The following is a 20,813-nucleotide window of genomic DNA, read 5'->3' as shown; positions in this document are numbered from 1 at the left end:
ACTTAGGTGCAAGATTATGCCAAAATTTCATGTTTTCCGTCCCGTTTTTGCTCATTTCTCGGAAGCAAAATGAGCAAGAGCGCTCATTTGTAGATCATTCTAGAGAGAAATAAATGGCTTTTTTAGAAAGTGAACCATCGATAAGGAAATGTGGGCAGTTTTCTCAAAAAATGCTTGAATTCAAGAAGTTTTAGATTTGCGTGGTTTTTGTGTGAGTTGCAAAATCCACCTGAACATGAGGCTGCTTTTTTCGATGTTTCTCAATAACCATTTGAGCCACAGAATTCGTTTTGGCATCGTTGGATAGAGAATTGAAAACTCGATTCAGTCGTAACAACGAGAGTTAGCAAATTCGAATAGTTTTGACCCAGAAAGCGAAATTTGAATATCAAACACTTAAGTTCAAGATTATGCCAAAATTTCATGTTTTCTGTCCCGTTTTTGCTCATATCTCGGAGGCAAAATGAGCGAGAACGCTCATTTGTACATCATCCTAGGCAGAAATAAATGGCCTTTTTAGAAAGTGAACCATGGATAAGAAAATGTTGACAGTTTTCTCAAAAAATGCTTGAATTCAAGAAGTTTTAGATTTGCGTGGTTTTTTTTTGAGTTGCAAAATCCACTTCGAAGTTCCTCAGGAACCATTCGAGCCAGAGAATTCGTTTTGGCATCGTTGGATAGAGAATTGAATGGGGATCATGACTCCCATGACCCCCCCGGGATCCGCCCTTGGTACATATAATTCAATGTTTTATGTGCAAAGCAGTTTCTACTGATCATTTTCTTTAAAATGCTGCAAAATATGTCTCAATAGCACGCCACTTACGGTTAATCGTCTTTCAACTAACACTTTGAAGAACATTTTGAAGAACAAATTTAAAAGTTTTCTATGTATATTGAAATGTTATGAGAACTTAACAACTCTTTTTTTTTCTCGAAAATGGGGCTGCACACAAAAAAATGTCACGAGACCATTTCTCTTCCTAATTGATTGAGGAATCAGAAACGAATTTTTAGTTTAGGAAAAGAAGCGCACTTAGCTATTTTTGTTAAATTAAAAGTATCCGGTTTGTAATATGTTTTGAGCCCTTGGCAACTCGAAGACTGCAAAGCTTCAACTTTTATTTTTTTACTCCAAAATGGGGCGCCGGACAAAAAAGTTTTAAGACATTTTCGCTTGCTAATTGACTATGAAATTGGGAAAAAAAATTAGTTTATGAAAAAGCACGGGCTTACTAGAAGACGAATGGAGCTATAATTTAATAAAAAAATTATTGAAATCGGATAAGCGACCGAAAAAATATTTAGTCAAAAGTTAGGGAATATTTAAGCTCACTTGCACTTGACGATTCGAACACTGCACTGAATCAACTTTAATTTTTTTTGCGCTAAAATGGGGCGTCGCCCATACAAATGTGAAGATACCTTTTCTCTGCCTAATTGATCATGAAATGGGAAACTAATTTTTAGTTTGGGGAAAAGCAGGTACTTATAAATTTCTTTGATTAAAAGGCTCCGGTTTATAATGCTTTGAGCACTTGGTAACTCGAATACTGCAACGCTTCCACTTTTATTTTTTGACTCAAAAACAGGGCGTCGCACTAAAAATGTTAAGAGAACTTTTCCCTTCCTTATTAATCATCAAAATGAAATTTTAATTTTAGTAGAGGATAAATCAGAAGCTTGTCACTTTTTCTGGTAAGTTAAAGTTACTAAGTGTACCAGAAGTGACTCGCCCAAACCAAGAAAAGTCCAAGAAAGTTGAAAATTCCACTAAAACCAGTGTGCATTTTTTATATAAAAATGATGGGAATCTTAAAAAATTAGATCATCAGTTCGATTTTCTGAAACTGAATCCATTGCGAGCGTTTATATGGTGTCTGACCGAAAGTCCTCAGGAGGGGATCGTAACCGTTACATAGGGCGAGACCGTGGGATAATTCCGTAGCGACAAATAAGCCCCCCTCTGTACCTGTTCGAAATTCCCATGCATAAATGAGAATTGTTGTACTGTTTGATCGACGGAATGTGTGAAAATTGGGAATTTTGAGAAGACATGCAGATGAGCCTATTTTGAGGCGGACGAGTTGGTCGTTTTTATTTTTTTCACACTCTCATGGTTAGTAGATTAATTAATAAATCATTGCCAGGTTCTTAGTTCAGTATCGAATTCTAAAGCTGTTTTAGGCGGACACTCGTGGGTCATGCAATTCTGTCCCATTTGCTTCAAAATATTGGAAAGGAACGCCAGGTTTTGGGGCGCCAAAAGTAGAGATTGTCTAAAAAATTCAGGGCTAAAATCGTCTCTTTATCCTGAAAAGTTTGCCCCCCTAAGAAAAGGGGCTGGGAAAGTGGCTCTGGCAAGTTTCCCAAAATTTTCTGATGGGGCCAAACTTTGAACCTCACTTCTGATTCCTTGACTGCACGCAGAAATAAAATTCATTTGAGGGAAACATGTGAAAGGAATCACGTAATTCGACTAACTGGTTTTCTTGAAGTTGCTTCTTTTTCTAGTTCTTGACGTTAAAAAACAGAATTATAAAGCCCAAATAAATTATTAATTAACATTTAGACGCGTATTTGAATACGCATCAGTCGATTGTTGTCTGTTTGTTGTTTTTCCACCGCATATTATTTGGTGTTAATACGAGGTTTTACCAAAAATACCAATTTAGCTCACCTTCAGTACACAGCTTTATTTTCAATAATTTCGAAAATTGTGCGTGAAAATCAACATTTTGGAAATAGTTACAAAATTCGATATTTTTTCTCAGAAATGAATCTATAGAAGTAGCGCAAACTTTATTCTCAAAAATTCCCCCAAAAAAATCTAAAGGCGTTAGCTCGGAGGAGGAGCTGGGGCCCTTTCGACAGAAACATTTCTCCGTCTTTTTGGGAGTATAATGGGCAGTTATAGTAGCAGTAAAACATTGTTAAATCGGAAGGTAACGGGAACTTTTTATTTACGAAAAAACTATGAATGCTATAAGATTTTGAGCACGATAATATCGGGAAAGGGTCAATGTTTAATCGGAGCAAAAATGAAAAAGACTACAACCACCGAAGGAAAAGTTCTGCTAGTTATTGTACTCAGAGCCGCTGACACATTTTCACATTCTTCCGATATTAGAAAATACCCTTTTTTCGACGACTTTGGTCATGAATTGCAGAAGTACCAGACAGTTTTGACTATTTTGATTATTATGTTTGATCATCTTGTTAATAGTTTGTGATGCAGAGTGCCATTCTCAGCTCTAATTTTCTCAGTTTCTAATTCTTAGCTGAAGCTTGAAGCTAAACAAAGATTTCTGTTTCGTAAATTATTTGTTCATTCTTGTGCTTCTTAATACACATTCATAGATTTTTCCAGAGTTTCTTCCCAAGACGCAAAGTTGATTTTATGATAAAACATTTCAAGAGGCAGCAGTTTGGTTGTCCATTGGATGGCTAGATTTCGTCAATTTGCCATTTTCAAACTGCTGAAGTCGTTTTGAAGATTGAACAGTTCTTGAGCAAAAGAACATCCATCTAAATAACTAACAGTAGCCAGCATTATTGTTGATATTCACCTTGCAATCTAGCAGACCCTGCAAGGTTTACTAAGGTGTCCCACTTTTCACCAATTATCAGCATTTTTCCAATCACCAATAACCACAGGCCATTCTTTATGACGAAATCCATTTAATAGTGACGGTGAGTTTCAACCAGTCAAACGCACGTTGTCGATCCGAATAAGTGCGACACCTTCCGACCGGCGCCGACCCACCTGGACCCACCTAGTCCCACCGTGATGGGTGTGTCGTAAATGCGACCATCCATCTCACTTTATCGGTACCACCAGCGTGAAAGGAAGGGAGATGGCTAGAGACATTTTCTCGACATACCCGGTATGTCGGTGTCATCAAAATCCGTTGATGGTCGGGGGTATGGGTGCGTTTACCTGGGCCGATGTATTCAGGACTGGTAGTCAGGCTTGCCAGCTCTACTGATTTTGCGGTAGATCCACCGTTTTTATGGTGAGAGCTACCGCTCTACCGCAAAGCTTTGAAAATCTACCGCTAAAACTTTACGTTAACTAGTTTCAATATAATTGATGAAATGGTAAATAAAACAATGTCTTCTTATGAAAATGTTTGAAACTGCCAACAGTTCTCAAAAATTCTTCCATTGAACGTTTTCTGCTAGACGGTCACTTTTCGCCACAAATCGCAAAAAACCGGTTTAAGCCCCTAAACTGTAAGCCTGGGTGAATTTTTAGGAGTTGGCGCAGTGCTACGCAAATGGCTTGGTGCGCCAACCCAACGCACCGGCGCAGTAACTCAGTTCCGTTGCTAGGAAATTGTTTGACTTTTTACTTGTTTTCAGATTTATTTTAAGAGCCATTTATTAATAATATTTTAAAATTTCTTCAAAATTTCAGAATTTTCCAGTTTTAGCAAAGCTCTACCTTCTAACTGATCAATTTTCTAAAGTATCACTTAAAAATGGTGACAATCTTAAGGTATTTTCCTCGAAAAATTATGAAATAAATTTCGAATCCTTCGTGGCTTTGTAAACACTTTTGGAATCCCTTTCCAGCTTCGAATTTGGAGCAAAAAACAACTATTTTCTATTAAAAAACGAACAAAATAAACTAGTTTATAACAGTTTATTTGGAAATCTCGTCACCTTCATACCTCTGAAGACTGTACAGTTTGTTAAAAAAATGTGATTTTTTAGTTTTGACTCATTTTTTTCGCTTTACTTTCTGCTCCAAAATGCTCTGTTTTGTAGAGTTTCACTTATAAATACTGACGATCTGGAAGTCTTTTACGCGAAAAATTACAAGATAAATTTTGTAAAAAGTTTATAAAAACTTTTGGAAAACTTTGCAGCTTCGAATTATGGACAAAACCGTAATAATTATTTCTGGGTGTTTTTCCAATAATATTTCCCCGAACTGAAAAAGCGAAAGTTTATAATCATTTAATTGGAAAACTCTTGGAAACTGGGGTTTCTTCACTTTCAGGTCAATATTTCTAAACAATACTGTCTCTAAGCAGAAAAACCGCGTTTTTCCTAACGTTTTACTGTAAAATTCTGACAAACTTTTATGCAAAAAAATAATCGATTTTACAAGAAAACTCGTCGACTTCCTTTGGACTCAGACATGTTACTCAGAAAAAATGTTGAGGACCTTTTTTTTAAATGCGAAAATTTCAGTCTCGGGTCTCGTAAAGCTGTAACAAATGCCTTATAACTCCGTAACCGATGAGTTATAACTCGTTAACTTAGAGAGCGGGAACAACTCAACACAGTGTTACCCAGGCCTACAAGAATATGAAACATAAGTTTCGTTTTAATATTTAATCTGCATAAACATTGCAAACTGCTAGTGTTGCATTAAAACATATTTTGCCATTGTTGGTGACACAGAAGTAAACACTAATTTCAAAACACTCTTTTAGACAATTTTCCAATAAAGCTAACCAACGCAATTGAATAAATTTCGAATATTTTCAACTCAAATTTCATCTTCTTTATGCCAGCAATATAAAAAATTATAAAATTCCAAAAAACTTTTAGAGATCAGTAAAGAGCGGTACCAGATATAAGTTTAGCAGAGTTGAAACCAAAAGTTTCCTGTTTTCGATGATTGGATACGAAACTTTCCACTCGTCCATCCATCTCAAGCCTTAAAGATGCCGATATACAGAATTTCTATATTACACAATCTAGATTGCTTGGAATTTTACTATAGGCGATCAAAGAGTATCAACTTTACTGCTCGATCACTCGACTTCCACCTTTGGGATTTAATAAATGACTTATAACTCATGAACCGATGAGTTATCACTCGTTAACTCAGACAGCGGTAACAACTCAACACAGTGTTACCCAGGCCTACTAAACTGCGTCCCGTTTCACCATTTCCAGTGTTTTCGTGTTTAAATTTAATTTTTTCTTAGTTGGAACCTCAACAACATTTTCCACCTGGTCCTTGCCTGTAATTATTTTTTTAATTAATTGATAATGGAAATCGTATTGGCACTAGTCGATATGCAAGTTATTAAATAATGCCCAAATGTATTCTATTTAGTTCTCGGTTGAAGAATAATATTTCAGAAGCCAGTCTCCCGCATAACATCAATGTTAAAAATCCAAGTTGCAGATAAGTGCTATATTGTTGAGGCGGATTCATTTTTTTACAAACTTCTTGTTGAGTATTTTGCCTCAAAAATTTTTGTCTTTAAAAAAGACAGAATTTCCTCACGTCTTTTATTGCAGATTGGTAAATAGTGCTCCTATTTCGCAATAAGAACGAATTATTTATCAAAAAGTAATCAAGAACTATACCTAGAGGGTATCCTGCGACACACTTAGGCTCAATCTGTAAGAGAAAATTCCAATTAGTAAAGAGATTAATTTGAAAAATTACCTTGACGTTTCGATAGCTATTTTCTGCTATCGTTATCAAAAGAACATAAATTAACCTAAAAAAGAGTATGTTAATAAATTGGGTAACAATAGTAGGATAATACAGTATATGAAAATTCGCTCTGAGAATTCGTCTGTGCAAATTGTCAGTTATGTGAATTAAAAAATAATAAATATATAAATAATAAAAATAAAAAATGAATCAATAAATACCCAACAAGAAGTTTGTAGAAAAGTTAAAAATCCAGACAACCACAAGACAATTGAAAAATATATATTTGGGGGCCAAGGGGCTCAAAAAAGTTTGGACAAGGTAGTAGAACTCGGTTATTTTMTATTTTGTTTATAYATTAAAACATYTTGTTCAAAAGGTGATGAAGGCGAAAAGTACGTTGGAAAACTACTTAAAAAGTTCGAACACCATAAATTTACAGACATTAATTAATCTTAATAATTTTCTACCGTTTTTTTACCGTCTATTCTACTGCTTTCGTAGTTCTTGACCTGGCAACGCTGCTGGTAGTGCTAGTCAATGTGGGCAATGGGAATATGTATTCAACTCAACTAACCGTCATCAGATCAGTCCATCCGGATGGTTGCAATGGATTTGTGGTAACTGCCGTTGGACCCAGCTTTGGTTTCTTTATTGTCTTCAATTCCCCAATTACAACTAATTTTCGTTTCGTGTGAAATTTCAGCGCAAAATCCGCTTGCGTTTCGCGCCTTCTAACGGTTGTAACGGTCACTTTCGCGGGTGCCGTTTTATCAAGTGTGGCTGTGCGAATCTCCCATCGACCCCCCAATCTGCAGTTGAAGGAATAGGAATTTGGAGCTAAATCAGCTACTTGATCAGTGCAGTTATTTTCGGAGTGCTGACCTCAGGAATGTTCAAGGCCGTCCGGTGTACAAGAAAGGAGGTATCCTGCCTGCCATTTGCATTCATAGGAGAAGAACAGCCTGCATGGTGCAGTTTCTAACTAAAATGTCTCTAATGGAAAGGTGCAAGGTTTCATACATAAAGCGCTGAAAATATCGGTTTTCAAACGGCGAGCCCTTCATTGAGCATCTGTGCCAGTGTGCATCTGTTTCTCGGGACTAAATTCGAGTCGGGGGATAAATGAGTGTTTAGTGGTGCTGTTTGCGACCGAATCATGGGCAATCATCCATCAAATCATATTCCCTTGGATAGGCGGGATGCCCCCAAGTTTGGAGATGCACACACCGTAAGTATAGAAAAATCACTGGAGTTGTGAATATTACCAAAAAAATTTGCTGCTAAAATTTCTGCAGGACATTAAATTGTTGCCTCAATTTTCATCAAAAGCTAATGAAAGTTTAGTAATAAAAATAAAAGTTTAAAAATAAGATTTTTGGTGGCTGCTGGGTTTGGAGCTATTTTGTGACGGCCCCCCGTAGCAGAAATGGCCATCTGAACTCGGCCTAACCGTATCGATCGGCACGTGGCAGACTGATTTATTACACTCTGTCCCAACGTTGGAGTAAGTTTGGGCAGTTTGGGCTTAACCGGTATTGTTTGATTCAAAATTCTCATTGTCTTAAGCATATAAAGACTGAACCCGCAAATTTTAAAGATATTCACAATTATACAGTGTGCGTCCGAAAAGTTGTAATACAAACTGTGATCGGAATTGGGCAAATTTTTTAAGTTATTCGGCTTTAACAACGGAAATTCGCATTTTTGTGGTGCTTCATGGTGTTGGAAAATCGAAAGTTTCTCTGCCGTTTTTAGGCGATAAGAGTTTGAAATTTGGCGAAATATTTGTTTTTGAAACTGCAGGGCATTCAATTTAACGTCTATCTTCAATCGTAAATATCTTATGCTTTTTAAATGGCACACCCCGTATATTGCCAGTGTGTTTAATTCAGGATAAGAAAACCTGTCATTTATGCTAAATAATTACCCATAAATGTTTCAGTTTTATAGAAATTTCGTTTTTTTAATGACCGTTATATTTGTCATTTAGAGAAATTTTTTTTTTGTGAAATGGAATGAATATTATGACCGCCCTGTAGTTTCAAAGGCCAATATTTTGCAAACCAAATATTAACTCGATTATCCCACAAAATTTCAAAATGTTGTGCCTAAAGACGACGGAGAAATTTTTGGTTTATGAACACCAAACTGCGAATTTTCATCCTTAAATTCGAATAACTAAAAACTACAGGGTGTTTCACGGTCAGCGTTCATTTGCTTATTTCGGGAAGTAATGCGATTTGAATCCTGCAAATTTGGATAATGATATTTTCGGAAACCTTCTTTTCAGATGAAATATCTGCGACATTCTTCAACAACTTCGTTATTTTATATGGAACATTTTGTATAATACTTTTGCTTGTGTTCCTTTCTATATTTCTTTATACCTTTAATGAAAAGTTTTTCTACCCTACTCTATCCGTTCTGAGCAAAATATAGCTTTTCATAAAATGTTATCATTATCAGGGTATCGAGTAAAATCGAATGTATTTTCAAAGATGATAGACTGAAACTCAAAATCTCAGTTGCAAAATTAGATATTATTGTGCTCGTTAATATCTTTATTCCCTAATTTTTATTCTCTGTCAAAAAAAGTTTAAAAGCATATAAAATAAAACAAAATAAGTGGAATTCTGGGAGATAACATTGAGAACCTGCCAAATTGTTCACTTTTTGAATGTTTTTGACTTTCTGTCCGTTTTTTCTAGTGATTTTCATTTTTTATTTTGAACTCTGCAATTTTTCTTAATTTTTTCTAAAAACTACCTGTCAAAAGGACATTTTTCAAATTTTTTTGTTTGTTTTTTCTCAAAGTGCGTTTTGAAAGCTTTTTGAACGATTTTTCATGAAAACTTGATTTAAGTTTCATGGCATTTTGTTTCAGTAAGAATTTTTCACGTCTTTCTCTTAATACTGGCTTCAGGTGGAAATTTGAAATTGACCAAAGCAATATAATATCAATGTTGGCATTGTTAACAAAATTCCAGAGCATTTGAGGTCGAAAATTCGATTATTTGAAAAACATATTTGGGTATAACTGGTTCTAAAGAGCACCATCTGCTGTAAAACCTGTAAACACTTTTTAGTCAATTCAAATCGGTTAAGAAATGTAAGATTTATTACGATTTGAACATCGAGCAAAACAATTTTCTAGTTTACACTTTAGCCAAACTTGAGATGGATTCAAGTGCCAAACAAGCATTTTCAGGCACGAAAATCGCACTTTCTTTAAACAAAACAAAACTGCGTTGATGTTCCCTAAAAATTACGGTTGAGAAAACTAAACTCGGTTAGAAAACTGAAAAGTTATAAGGGTTTGAAGGCCGGATATCCACTTTTTAAGTCAAAAACATTTTGAACTTTCACACTTTATGTAAACCCCAGAATTGTCATACTTTAGGCAAACTTTAGATGTATTTGAACGCTAATAATGCATTCTTGGAGCAGAAAATCGAAATATTTTATTGAAAATTGTTCGCAAGTCGTGAACTTGAATTTTTGTAAAAAAAATATTTGCGCTCTGACTTAAAAATTCGCGTCTCCCAAACTAAAGCACACAGGAAGTTGAGTCTGTTACCAACTTTAGTGGACATTTGATCCGATAGACTTGGAAAGTTTCAGAAAAATCCACCCGGAACCTGATTTTTGCCGGCTTTGTAAATGTGACTCACAAAATTGATGGTGTTGTCGGTCAACTGCGTCCGCTCACTTAAAAATTCGCATCTCCCACACAAAAGCACACAGGTTTGGGTGTTTCATTTAGAATAAGTTAGTTTAAGACAACTTCTGGTTTAACCGACTATTATTTCATCTGAAAAGAGCGTCTCCGGAAATCTCATTGTCCAAATTTGCGGGTTTCAAATCGCATTACTTCCCGAAATATTCTCATGGACGCTGACCCTGAGACACCCTGTATATTGTGTACCTATAACAAAAAAAATGATCACTTCACAATCACAATTCAAAAAACAGTTTGTTTTTCTTGCTGTAGATTTTGTGGCACACTTTTTATCATTGTGAGTATTTAAAAAAATACCTAATTTTTGTGTTTTTCCTCGATTCGATTTTTAATCACTTCATGAGTTGACAAGTTAAGAGTCAAGTGCACACGATTCTTAGAAATCACATTCAAATGAGTCATGGTGTCTTAAGCTTGAGTCGATATCACTTCGGATGTGAACTCATTGGAAAGGAATTTTTGGGGAGTCATCGACTCAAACTGATATTTGGCTGCATTAAGTCTAATTTCCGTGACTCATTAAAAATTCTGATTACCGTAACTTGAGTCGGATCAGATGGATTATTGCTTAATGTGAAATCGCCGATGAAAAGCTTTCTTTTAGATCGTTTCGATGACTTTAACGTTGGATGAACGGATGAAATTTTAGCAGAGGATTTGGTTTATACAATGTGGAAGTTCGGTCGTTTACGGTTGCTCAAGACGGTAAACTTCCTTTCGTTCCCCATTCCTCAGCAATGAAAGTACATGCGAAAAAGCCATCAAGCCAGCACCATTAATGGAGTTCATAAGCCCCTATCGTGTCTTAAAATACTACAAAAATCGATAAGTACTCATTTCCTGATCCCCTATCCACTCGTTCACTGATAAATGTTTTCTGGCCTATAGATAGTAGACGATTATTTGCGCCGATAACGATTTAGATCTCATCCACTTTCAGTTGAAGAGAAACTTGCGATTTTATCCATTCTTCAACTTTAATGGCGCTTCGAAGAAACAGCGCACATATTACGGCATGGATATATTTATATTTAAGACATGTGTTTGCCTCATTTGCATTTTTGACGCCGCCATAAGGGAAGTTGAAACATTCCACTTCAAGAAGGCCGTCGACTCTCAGCATGTTATAATTCATGAAATGCAATTGTGACTTGAATGTCTCATACAGGGCGATCCAAAATTAGATTGCATTCCTATAAAGATCGGTCCAGAGATGCAGGCATTTTTAACGTGTAGTTCTGTTCTTTGTCCCATTGAAAGGTTCATTTGAATGAAATCATTCAGAACGAAGTACGATGAAAAACGACACCCTGTAGATATGACAACTATTCGGCATAAATAGGGGAATAGCTTAAATTTAGCTACTGTTTTCCATTTAAGATGCCTAAATAATATAAGTGCTACGACCTGAAAAAAAAACAAAAAAATTTCAGTAAAGTATCACGTAAAATAACCAAATTTTTTTCACTGTTCTATTAAAAATTCTATTCTATTCTAGGCCAATTCTTGCAAAAAAATTACTAAATTACGTATTTTCTGCCTGCTAGTGTTTAAAGCATTTCAAAGTGAAAAATGGTAATCGACACGAGTGTTGGGCATCTGTTTAATGCAAACTGCCAAGGCTGCTTTTAATATATTTGCTTGCTGTCTATGGTTAAAAACATTAATAATTTATAGACAATTGTTGAGTGCTTGTGTGTGGAAACTGAAACGGGCCAATTCCAGTTTGGATTATCATTTTTTGAGTAATCAGCGTTTCGGCTTAAACCATGTAGCTGACTGTAACAAAACTTAATTAACGAACGTAGTTTTTTGCTGTTATCTGCATACCTAAATTAGGACTAAAGTCTTATTGTAGTTGTAAAGTTATTTGGTTGACGTAGTTGGTTTTATGGAAGAAAATTTGATTTGGCACATTCTGCACTGGTGCGGTGTCAAAGGTGAACAGTGGTGTGATGTTTCCATCTTTAGTAAGTAATTTGAACAAAGCACTGGACATTTAGTCGTTTATTTAACAAGTTTACACCTTGGCCGGTTTGATTTGTGTACATATAATTAATCACAATGAATGAACAGTGAAAACACGCGCTTTTTTACGTAAATCTGTTCATTCAATTGACCTTTTCAATCGGTTAGCTTTTGTAAATTGGCCCACTCACATCAGACATCTCACATGGTTTAAAGTAAATAGTTTGTAGTCGAATCTACAACACTTTTTGCCTCAAAATTTGTTATCAATTATATATTATATTAATCTACAGGAGTGACGTAAACTTTATTCTTTAAAGCTTCTCAAAAAGTTTAAAGGCGTTAGGTAGGACAAGCTGGCTGCTGGAGGGCCTTTCGATAGGAACATTTATCCCGCCTTTTCCGCAGCAGAAAATTGTTAAATAGCAATTAAACCTAAAAATCATGTTTGCGCAAAAACTCTGAATGACAAGATTTTACCAAGAGCACGAAATTTTCGTAAGAAAGAAAGTACTTAAATGTTTATCCGAAGCAAAAATACATTGAATACAGCCACCAAGGAAAAGTTATGTTTTTAGTTATTTTATTATACTTACTGCCGCGAAGATATCTTCACATTCTTCCATTCCGATATTGGAAAAAGTCAGGATTAAAAATGAACATCAATAGGAGAACCAGATAGTTTTCTATCTTTTTTTGTCGCGTACTGTTTTGATCATGCGTTTACGGGACACCCTGTATAACGAAATTGAGAAATGAGTTCTTCACGTATCGGTGAGTGTTATTCTCACCTGTTATTTTCTCAGTTTGCGATTTTTAAAACATGTTTAAAAAAATTCTGTTGCCTCAAAAACTCTTCGGTTAATTTTATGATAAATTTTGAGGACAATGTTTTCCTTTATTGATGACTCGAAGTATTTATGTGCTTTTTCCACGTATTCATATAGAAGTTTGTAATTCTATTGGCTAAAAATAATAATAGATTATCCATGTTAATGTTTCTTAGTCCGGTGGACTCTCCGGAAACTTTTCATCATCATGAGTTTCTGTCTTATATTTCGAATTTTCTGGGACAACATGTAGGTCTTTGATGCGCTTGTTCATGTAGGGAATTAATTTTTCTTTACCTCTCCTGAAAAGTATTTGAACGGTCAAATAATAATAAATAAACAAAAGTGATTTTCCAGGCAAAAATATAGTCGGTTTTGAGAGTCAAATAATTTTAAACACTCCAGATTTTATCTGGTGATCTGGGAGGCCATTCAATTGGTCACCTTCTGGCAATCCACTGTTTAAAATGCAGCAAGTTTTACTTTAAAATTTGACTGCCATTACTGTTCCTCTGATTTTCGGCTTCACGAATTATGAGTGGTTTTATAGCCGATTCTTGCATCCCTTCATAGATTTCCGCTGAAAGAAAAACGCGGGTTTTTTGGATATAATCTGGGACCTGATGATTCTTAAATACATTTTACGTCCCTTAAAAGCGACCGCTTTGCTTGCTGACTCTGCCATTTAAATAAAAGATAGGTTCGACACGAAAACATATATTTTTCACTAAGTTGAGGTCTTCGATTATTGAGCGAGTGAGTTTTAGCAACATTTTATTCGACGATCTGTATCGCCGTCAGAAAAATCCTGCATTATTTTAAACTTGAATGGTTTAAAAGTTGTGAAGCTTTTATGCGATATACCGGTTTCTGTTGCGGCTTTGTGAATCGACGTGTTTATACTAAACATCTTTGCAGAAATGTTTTCACATAAAATGCGAAGATTCAAGAATGACGGGAGACTTCAGAACCGTTCTTATTCGTTAGCTCGTATTTAGAGAACCGGTTGAGCTACATAATTCCCGTTTTCATAACAAGATAGAACGTTAAATTGTGTACTTTCTTCTACCAACCATCATTGTAGAAGTGTTTTCAGTTTGCACGGAAAATGCAAAAATTTCAAAATTAACCGTGTTCAGAACCGCCCTTATTCGGTGGCTCATATTTAGAGAACCAATTGAGCTACGAACCTCAAAGTTTCATTGCGAGATAGAGCATTAAATGTCGTACTTACTCGTACAAAATGCAAAAATTCAATTTTACTGCGAGTCTTCAGAACCGCTCTTATTCGTTGGCGGGCATTTAGAGAACCGGTTGAGTTACAAAACTCTAGTTTTCATTGCGATATAGAGCGTTAAATTGCGCATTTTTAATAACAAATCTAATTGCAAAAATATGTCTAGTTTTCRCGCAAAACTCGAAAATTCAAGATTAATGCGCGATTAATCCAGAGGTAGGGGATTATTTGCCTGAGATTGGTGATCCACTCTTATGCGTTGGCTCATATCTAGAGAACCGGTTGAGCTACGAAATTATAATTTTCATTGTAARATAGAGCCTTAAATTGCGTGTTTTTCTGTTCGAAAYATTATTATAGAAATGTTTGAAAATTCACGATTAATGYGGGTYTTTAGTTTAGAGAACCRGTTGAGYKACGARACTCTAGTTTTCATTGCGAGGTGGAGCGTTAAATTGCGTATTTTTTATACAASAMATCTCATTGCAAAAATATTTCTAGTTTTCACGYAAAATGCGAAGATTCAAGGTTAATGTGAKTCTAGAACCGCTCTTATGTTTTGGCTCATATTTAGAGAACCGCTTGAGCTACRAAACTATCGTTTKCACTGCGAGATAGAGCGTTAAATTGCGTTCTTTATTGTTYCAAACATCAATYTAGAAATGTTTCTASCAAAAATTCAAGATTAATGCGAGTCTTCAGAACGGCGTCAYTTTGCCTATGAAGATCACAGCGACTTCAAATTTAAGGGGATTTACGGGACATAATGAAATAAATATTTTTCAAAGGGATTTTAAATMTATTTTTMGCTTCAAGACTTATGGCCCATTGTTCGGTCAGAAACCACTCTGTATATCTTMAAAGTTATTACGGTGCTTAATTTATACAATTGTACATATAAACCAATGGAAGGTCAGATTGTAATAATCGTGACGATACTGAGAAAAGACACAAATTTTCCATTTAAATTGAACTTTGTCTCTGTCTAGTCCTGCAGAACTGATCGCGATGACGCCTAATTAGTCGACTAACATCCATCTATCTTCCATCCTTGAGTCAAATCGATGCAAATATCCAATAAAACTTACGTAAAAAGTACGTATTTGTAAAGCTTGATCATGCAAATGCGCTATTTAATTTCACTTTCGGGTTTGTGCTTAAGCTCAAACATTCAGTAGTTTGAATTGATAATATTTTACATTTTAACTTAGCTGCTGACCTCTTTTTGCCAAAATTATGCAGGAGTGGGCATTTTAATTTTTAGAAAGCTGGTTTAGGCAGCGAAGAGATAACAAGACCGGCATCATGTTGTGTAATTCGATGCGCGTCTCCTTTTACAAGATGTAAATTATAGTTTGGGTTATATTATTATATATTCGTCCCGATCATTGTCAATGTTATTTCTTACCTAGATTGATTGAGAATTGAACTTATTTTTCAGAGACGGAGTTTGCGTTCTCCTCGAAAAATGGACCGACTGCGTCGTTCCTTCAGGGACTCGTTCCGAAGACGGAAGGATCGAGTTCCGGAAAGTTCCAAGCCCCATCAATGGTCCGCAGATGAAACTGCCGTCCGGTAATTCACCTCTATAGTAATTTTAAGGAGAAAAATTGACAATGTGGGCTTTCAGATCGGCAACTTGTACATTTGCAGTCAAATACCTGGGTTGTGTGGAAGTGTTTGACTCAAGGGGAATGCAGGTGTGCGAAGAGGCCCTTAAAGTGTTGAGGGTTGGCAGTGTAAGTAGCATTCAATACCTGCAAAACTCCGAAGCCTTTGTAAGCAGAAAACGGTTCATCAACTGCAACCTCCCCTAATGGACTTCCCAATTACCTGTTGAAAATTTACATACAATATCAGTTCGGTTTCACTACAAGGGGATTTCTCACCGTAAATTTGACTGGAACGGTCCATTTGGGAGCAGCGTCTATTAATAGGGATTTTTCTACATGCGAAAGAAACGAGGGGTGCACAGAAAAAATGGGGTGCCAAATAGAAGGTTACAGGTTACAAGACGGGGTAGAAAGGTAGACTTTCTGACATGAGAAGAGCTTTAAAAATTAGTTCCCGCTACCGTGTTCCCACAGGCCAATTAGAGCATTGTAGCGCCTGAAGAATTAGAATTCATTATTTTCGCCTGTTGTTAAACGTTGGTTTTTTGCAAATTATCCAGGGATCAAGACGCAGGCCGATCAGGGCTGTTCTGCATGTCAGCGGCGACGGATTAAGGGTGGTCGAAGAGGAAACCAAGGGGCTAATTGTCGACCAAACAATCGAAAAAGTGTCGTTTTGCGCCCCCGATCGCAACCACGAAAGGGGCTTCAGCTACATTTGCAGAGATGGCACAACTCGAAGGTAGGCAAAGACCAAAAATCATTTCTAGGTGAGTCGGTTTGACTTCATGAGGTGAGTCAGGTGATTTAAGCGAAAATTTCTCGCGATCGCTGACCAATGCAGAAGGCCAAGTTTCGAATGACAATGAGTGATTCATCAGAACTCAACCGTGCAATTTTCACGCTCCCATGCTTTCCGGTGGGTTTATCTCGTTCATTATTGCCGATGAAAAACCCTATTTGATTTAAGGCGTGTTTCGGCAAAGGCACAAAAGCAAACTTGTAGATAAGTTCTATATTGTTGAGGCGGATTCATTTTTTACAAACTTCTTTTTGGGTATTTTGCCTCAAAAATGTTTGCCTTTAGAAAACACAGAATTTCTTCTTTTGTGTCAAACACTTGCTCCTTTCAAGAACCTGCCAAGGTCCAGATGAAGGTTTGTCGAATTTTTGAGATTGATGCATCTGCTGTTCAAAATTTACCTTTCTTTCACCATAATTCGACATTGTTTAGTTTGCAATTCAATCTTTGGACCATCGAAATTTAAAAATTCTGAAAACTCCCAGAAATTTCCTATTAAAGTAAGGTTTTCCTCATTTAAAACCGCAGATTCTCTCTTTCGAGTGATATTCTGGGCAGGTTTCAGATACTTTTGGTTTCTCCTCCTTGGTTTCTGGACATTTTTTTTAAATTTTTTCCCCACAAATTGCCTAATCAAGTGACTTTTTTTCTTACTTAAATCAGCTGATTTTCTCTTTCGAGTGATGTTATGAGCCGCATTCAGGATTTTTTCTTTTTCCTTGACGAATATTTAAAAAATCTATGTTGTCCAATCAATCGCGTCGATTTTTTTAACAATCCTGAAAATTTGCAGAAATTTCCTATTAAAGTGAGGTTTTCGTCATTTAAAGCTACAGATTTCTCTGCGCTTTCGAGTGATATTTTGGGCAGGCTTTAGAGATTTTTGGTTTCTTCTTAACAATTTTTTTTAACTCGTGTATTTATACCAACGACCAATCGTTTCCCCTTAGTAACTGAAAACATCCTGGAAACTCCTAGCAATTTCCTATTCAAGTGATTTTGCAGTCTTCAATTAAAGCAGCCGATTTTTTCTTTCGAGTGATGTTATGGGCCTCATTCAGAAATTCTTGGTTTTTCCTTGACGAATTTTTTAAAAACTCGTGTTTTTGTTGGTAATCAGTCAGGGCAGTCGACTCGCCTTAGTAACTGAAAAAAATCGTAAAAGCTTCCAGAAATTTCGATTTTAAGGGGTTGTAAAAGAATCTATAAGAAACAGATAAAATTTCTCCACATTTCTTTAATCTGAAAAAATGTAATCTGCATTTGCTCCTTCTATCAATGTTCTCAATTAACTGTAAAGATCTGCCTGTTAAAAACCTGTAAATATTGATTTTCCGAAATTATTTAATCCAAATTTACGACTTTATCAATACTTTAAAATTAAATTGTTGGTAACCCGAGGATTTTTAAATGATTTTTAACTAATGTTACAATGTTTTTTATTCTAGTGGGTATCAAGTGTTGAATACTCTTTGACCGTACATTTTGTATATTTTTTAGTTAACAAAAGGAAATCCATAAACTTTTGTTGCTTGTTTTCTTCTTCTGTAGATAAGTTCTATATTGTTGAGGCGGATTCATTTTTTTACAAACTCCTTGTTGGGTATTTTGCCTCAAAAATGTTTGCCTTTAGAAAACACAGAATTTCTTCTTTTGTGTCAAACACTTGCTTCTTTCAAGAACCTGCCAAGGTCCAGTTGAAGATTTGTCGAATTTTTGAGATTGATGCATCTGCTGTTCAAAACTTACCTTTCTTTCACCATAATTCGACATTGTTTAGTTTGCAATTCAATCTTTGGACCATCGAATTTTACATTTTCAGTGGAAATTTCGTGTTTAGAAATGAGATTTTGTATGTGGATGGCAACGATTGCGTTTTGATCTCCCATCTTGTCCAAAAATGTACAAAATTTTTGCATTCCATTATCTCATGTCTACTATGTTTGGTGTTTTAGTTCGTGTAGTTAGAAGAAACAAATTTTAGTGTTTCGGCAATAGCACAAAAGCAAACTTGTAGATAAGTTCTATATTGTTGAGGCGGATTTATTTTTTACAAACTTCTTTTTGGGTATTTTGCCTCAAAAATTAATTTACAATTATTAAGATAGAAATTAATTTAAAAAAGAAATTCTGTGAGGCGAAATACCCAAAAAAAAGTTTGTAAAAAAAAGCAAACTTCTTTCTAGGGTCTAGCTGCTGGATGCTTTAAAATCCTTAAAAAATCCAGTGTAAGTTCCAGACTAATTGATTTTGCGTTTTAGATGGATGTGCCATGGTTTTTTGGCTCTTCGAGAATCAGGTGAACGACTGAGTCACGCGGTGGGATGCGCTTTTGCGGTCTGCCTGGAGAGGAAGCAAAAGCGGGACAAAGAGTGCGGAGTGACGATGCTGTTTGATGCGAAAAGTTCCACATTTACTCGTACCGGATCATTTCGACAGGCCGGTTTAACGGAACGCGCTGTAAGTGATCTTTCTGACCTTAAACCACCTCCTATTGTCCTAAGAAGTTCTCACGGTTTTATCTTGATCTCATTCAAACCTGGGAAGGTTTTTTCGATTGTTAAAGCTTGAGATGGAAGAGTTGTAGACGAAGAACTCTGGATTTTGTTTCAGGTTGATGTGGTTGCCAATCCAAAGCCGACTCCAGCCAATCCGTTTGCCATCGAACGGCCTCATGCGACTCCAAGTCTGCTTCAGAGGCAGGGGAGCTGTCGTGGGTTCAGCACGCTGGGAGAAAACTCGCCGTTTAAGAGGCAAATGTCGCTGAGAGTGAACGAATTGCCCAGCAATACCGCCCGTTTGAACCAGTACAAATCGCCGACATCGCCTACTAGTAATGGGCGGAAGGACTTGAAGCCCGTTTCGCCCATTCCAGAGGTGAGAACCCGTTTATTATTATTTATCCGTTATTATTATTATTTATTTTGCGCTTAGGCATCATCAGAGTTTAAAGAGTTAACGGTTTTAAACGCTGTCGCAATATCAATTTTTTTCCAAAAGTTTGCAATAATTCGGTATGTATGAAATGTTACCCAAAAACGTACAGTTGCTAAGATTTGTGAAGATTTGTCCAAAGGTTAGCAAATATTGTGAGTGAGTGCCATTTATGTCTTTAAAACCATTCATTGTATATACTTTCCTGACTGTGTTTCAATTCCAAATCAAAATTAATTCCTGGGTTTCAGTCATTTACTGTCTTTATTTATCAATTAAAATACGTTTCGGTGTATTTTTCCACCGTCAGTTTTTCTAAAATAACATAGTTAAAAAAAAATTTCAATAATTTAAAAAACAATCACAGTTCGTCAACAGCCTCATCATATCACACATAAAATCAAAAAAAAAATTGTTGTTCCAAACTGAATGAAATTGACAAAGACATTAATAATGTTAAAATATCGTTACAACATAAACATGCTATCAAAATAAAATAAAAGTGTTTTATGAACAAGAACAAAATTATGAAACTGTGTTCAACAAGATCATCACTTGGACCAAGGTTCTCCATAAATAAGTCTCACTATGGTCCAATTTCAGAAATCATAACAAGCATTGAACATGGAATCTTCCCATTAAACAATGAGGCAAAGAACGAGATCAGAAATAAATTGTGTAACATCTTAACAAATTTCAAAGGTAAAATAAAACAAAACACAAATAAAAGTATGGCATGTCATGTTAATGGACTGATAAATGAAACAAAAAAATTTATGTATGAAAACACAAACATTTGCATACTAACAGCAGATAAATGCAACAAAACTGTAATTATGTTAAAAAGTGAATACAAAACGAAAATGCTAGGCTTAATAAGTGATATAAAAACATATAAACCGGAAAAAAAGATCTTACTACCATTATACAAACAAAACTAAATAAAATAATAAATTAAATTAAAAACCACCACCTTATGAGGCCATAGCCTACCAAAGCTTCATAAGGAAAACATTCCATTACGATCGATAGTTAGTAACATAAATGCTCCAACGTACCCATCTAAATATCTGTCAGCAGTTTTGAGTAATGTATTGGGAACGTCACAATATTAATTACATTAAAGACTCTTGGAGTTTTTGTGATTTTATAAAAAAACAAAAAATACCAAAGAATCATCGTATAATATCACTGGATGTTGTATCATTATATACAAATATACCAATAGATTACTCAATAAGCTGTATAAAAAATAAATGGGCAGAGATAAAAGAACAT

At 35.6% G+C, this 20,813-nt stretch overlaps 1 protein-coding gene and 1 long non-coding RNA gene across 5 annotated transcripts in view; one reads left to right on the top strand and one right to left on the bottom strand.

Annotated features, from left to right (window-relative positions):
- LOC109545751 (protein numb) overlaps window positions 1-20,813 on the top strand; it is a 26,953-nt gene that overhangs the window by 2,000 nt on the left and 4,140 nt on the right. The window contains exons 1-6 of one of the 3 annotated variants that reach the window (XM_048666589.1): window positions 6,977-7,640; window positions 15,628-15,761; window positions 15,817-15,925; window positions 16,360-16,541; window positions 18,863-19,061; window positions 19,215-19,478. In XM_048666589.1, the coding sequence (XP_048522546.1) occupies window positions 7,569-7,640; window positions 15,628-15,761; window positions 15,817-15,925; window positions 16,360-16,541; window positions 18,863-19,061; window positions 19,215-19,478 (960 nt within the window). In that variant the 5' untranslated portion in view covers window positions 6,977-7,568. Of the gene's footprint in view, window positions 1-6,976; window positions 7,641-12,102; window positions 12,122-15,627; window positions 15,762-15,816; window positions 15,926-16,359; window positions 16,542-18,862; window positions 19,062-19,214; window positions 19,479-20,813 lie in introns of those variants that run through there. The other 2 variants (XM_048666590.1, XM_048666591.1) reach the window with 2 other exon arrangements.
- LOC125504492 lies at window positions 11,170-15,682 on the bottom strand. 2 transcript variants are annotated; one of them, XR_007281529.1, is made up of 4 exons: window positions 15,595-15,682; window positions 12,911-13,251; window positions 12,716-12,854; window positions 11,170-11,558 (listed from the first exon to the last, which is right to left on the bottom strand). It is a non-coding gene; the product is annotated as an uncharacterized LOC125504492 (long non-coding RNA). The 2 variants fall into 2 exon arrangements; XR_007281528.1 differs by lacking the exon at window positions 11,170-11,558 and adding an exon at window positions 12,313-12,554.

The sequence above is a fragment of the Dendroctonus ponderosae genome, unplaced genomic scaffold, assembly GCF_020466585.1.
Source record: "Dendroctonus ponderosae isolate FM_Combo_2020 unplaced genomic scaffold, Dpon_F_20191213v2 Dpon_F_20191213_5, whole genome shotgun sequence".
Taxonomy (NCBI): domain Eukaryota; kingdom Metazoa; phylum Arthropoda; class Insecta; order Coleoptera; family Curculionidae; genus Dendroctonus; species Dendroctonus ponderosae.
The sequence above is the reverse complement of the archived record's forward strand: the minus strand, read 5'-3'. Positions and strand labels throughout refer to the sequence as shown.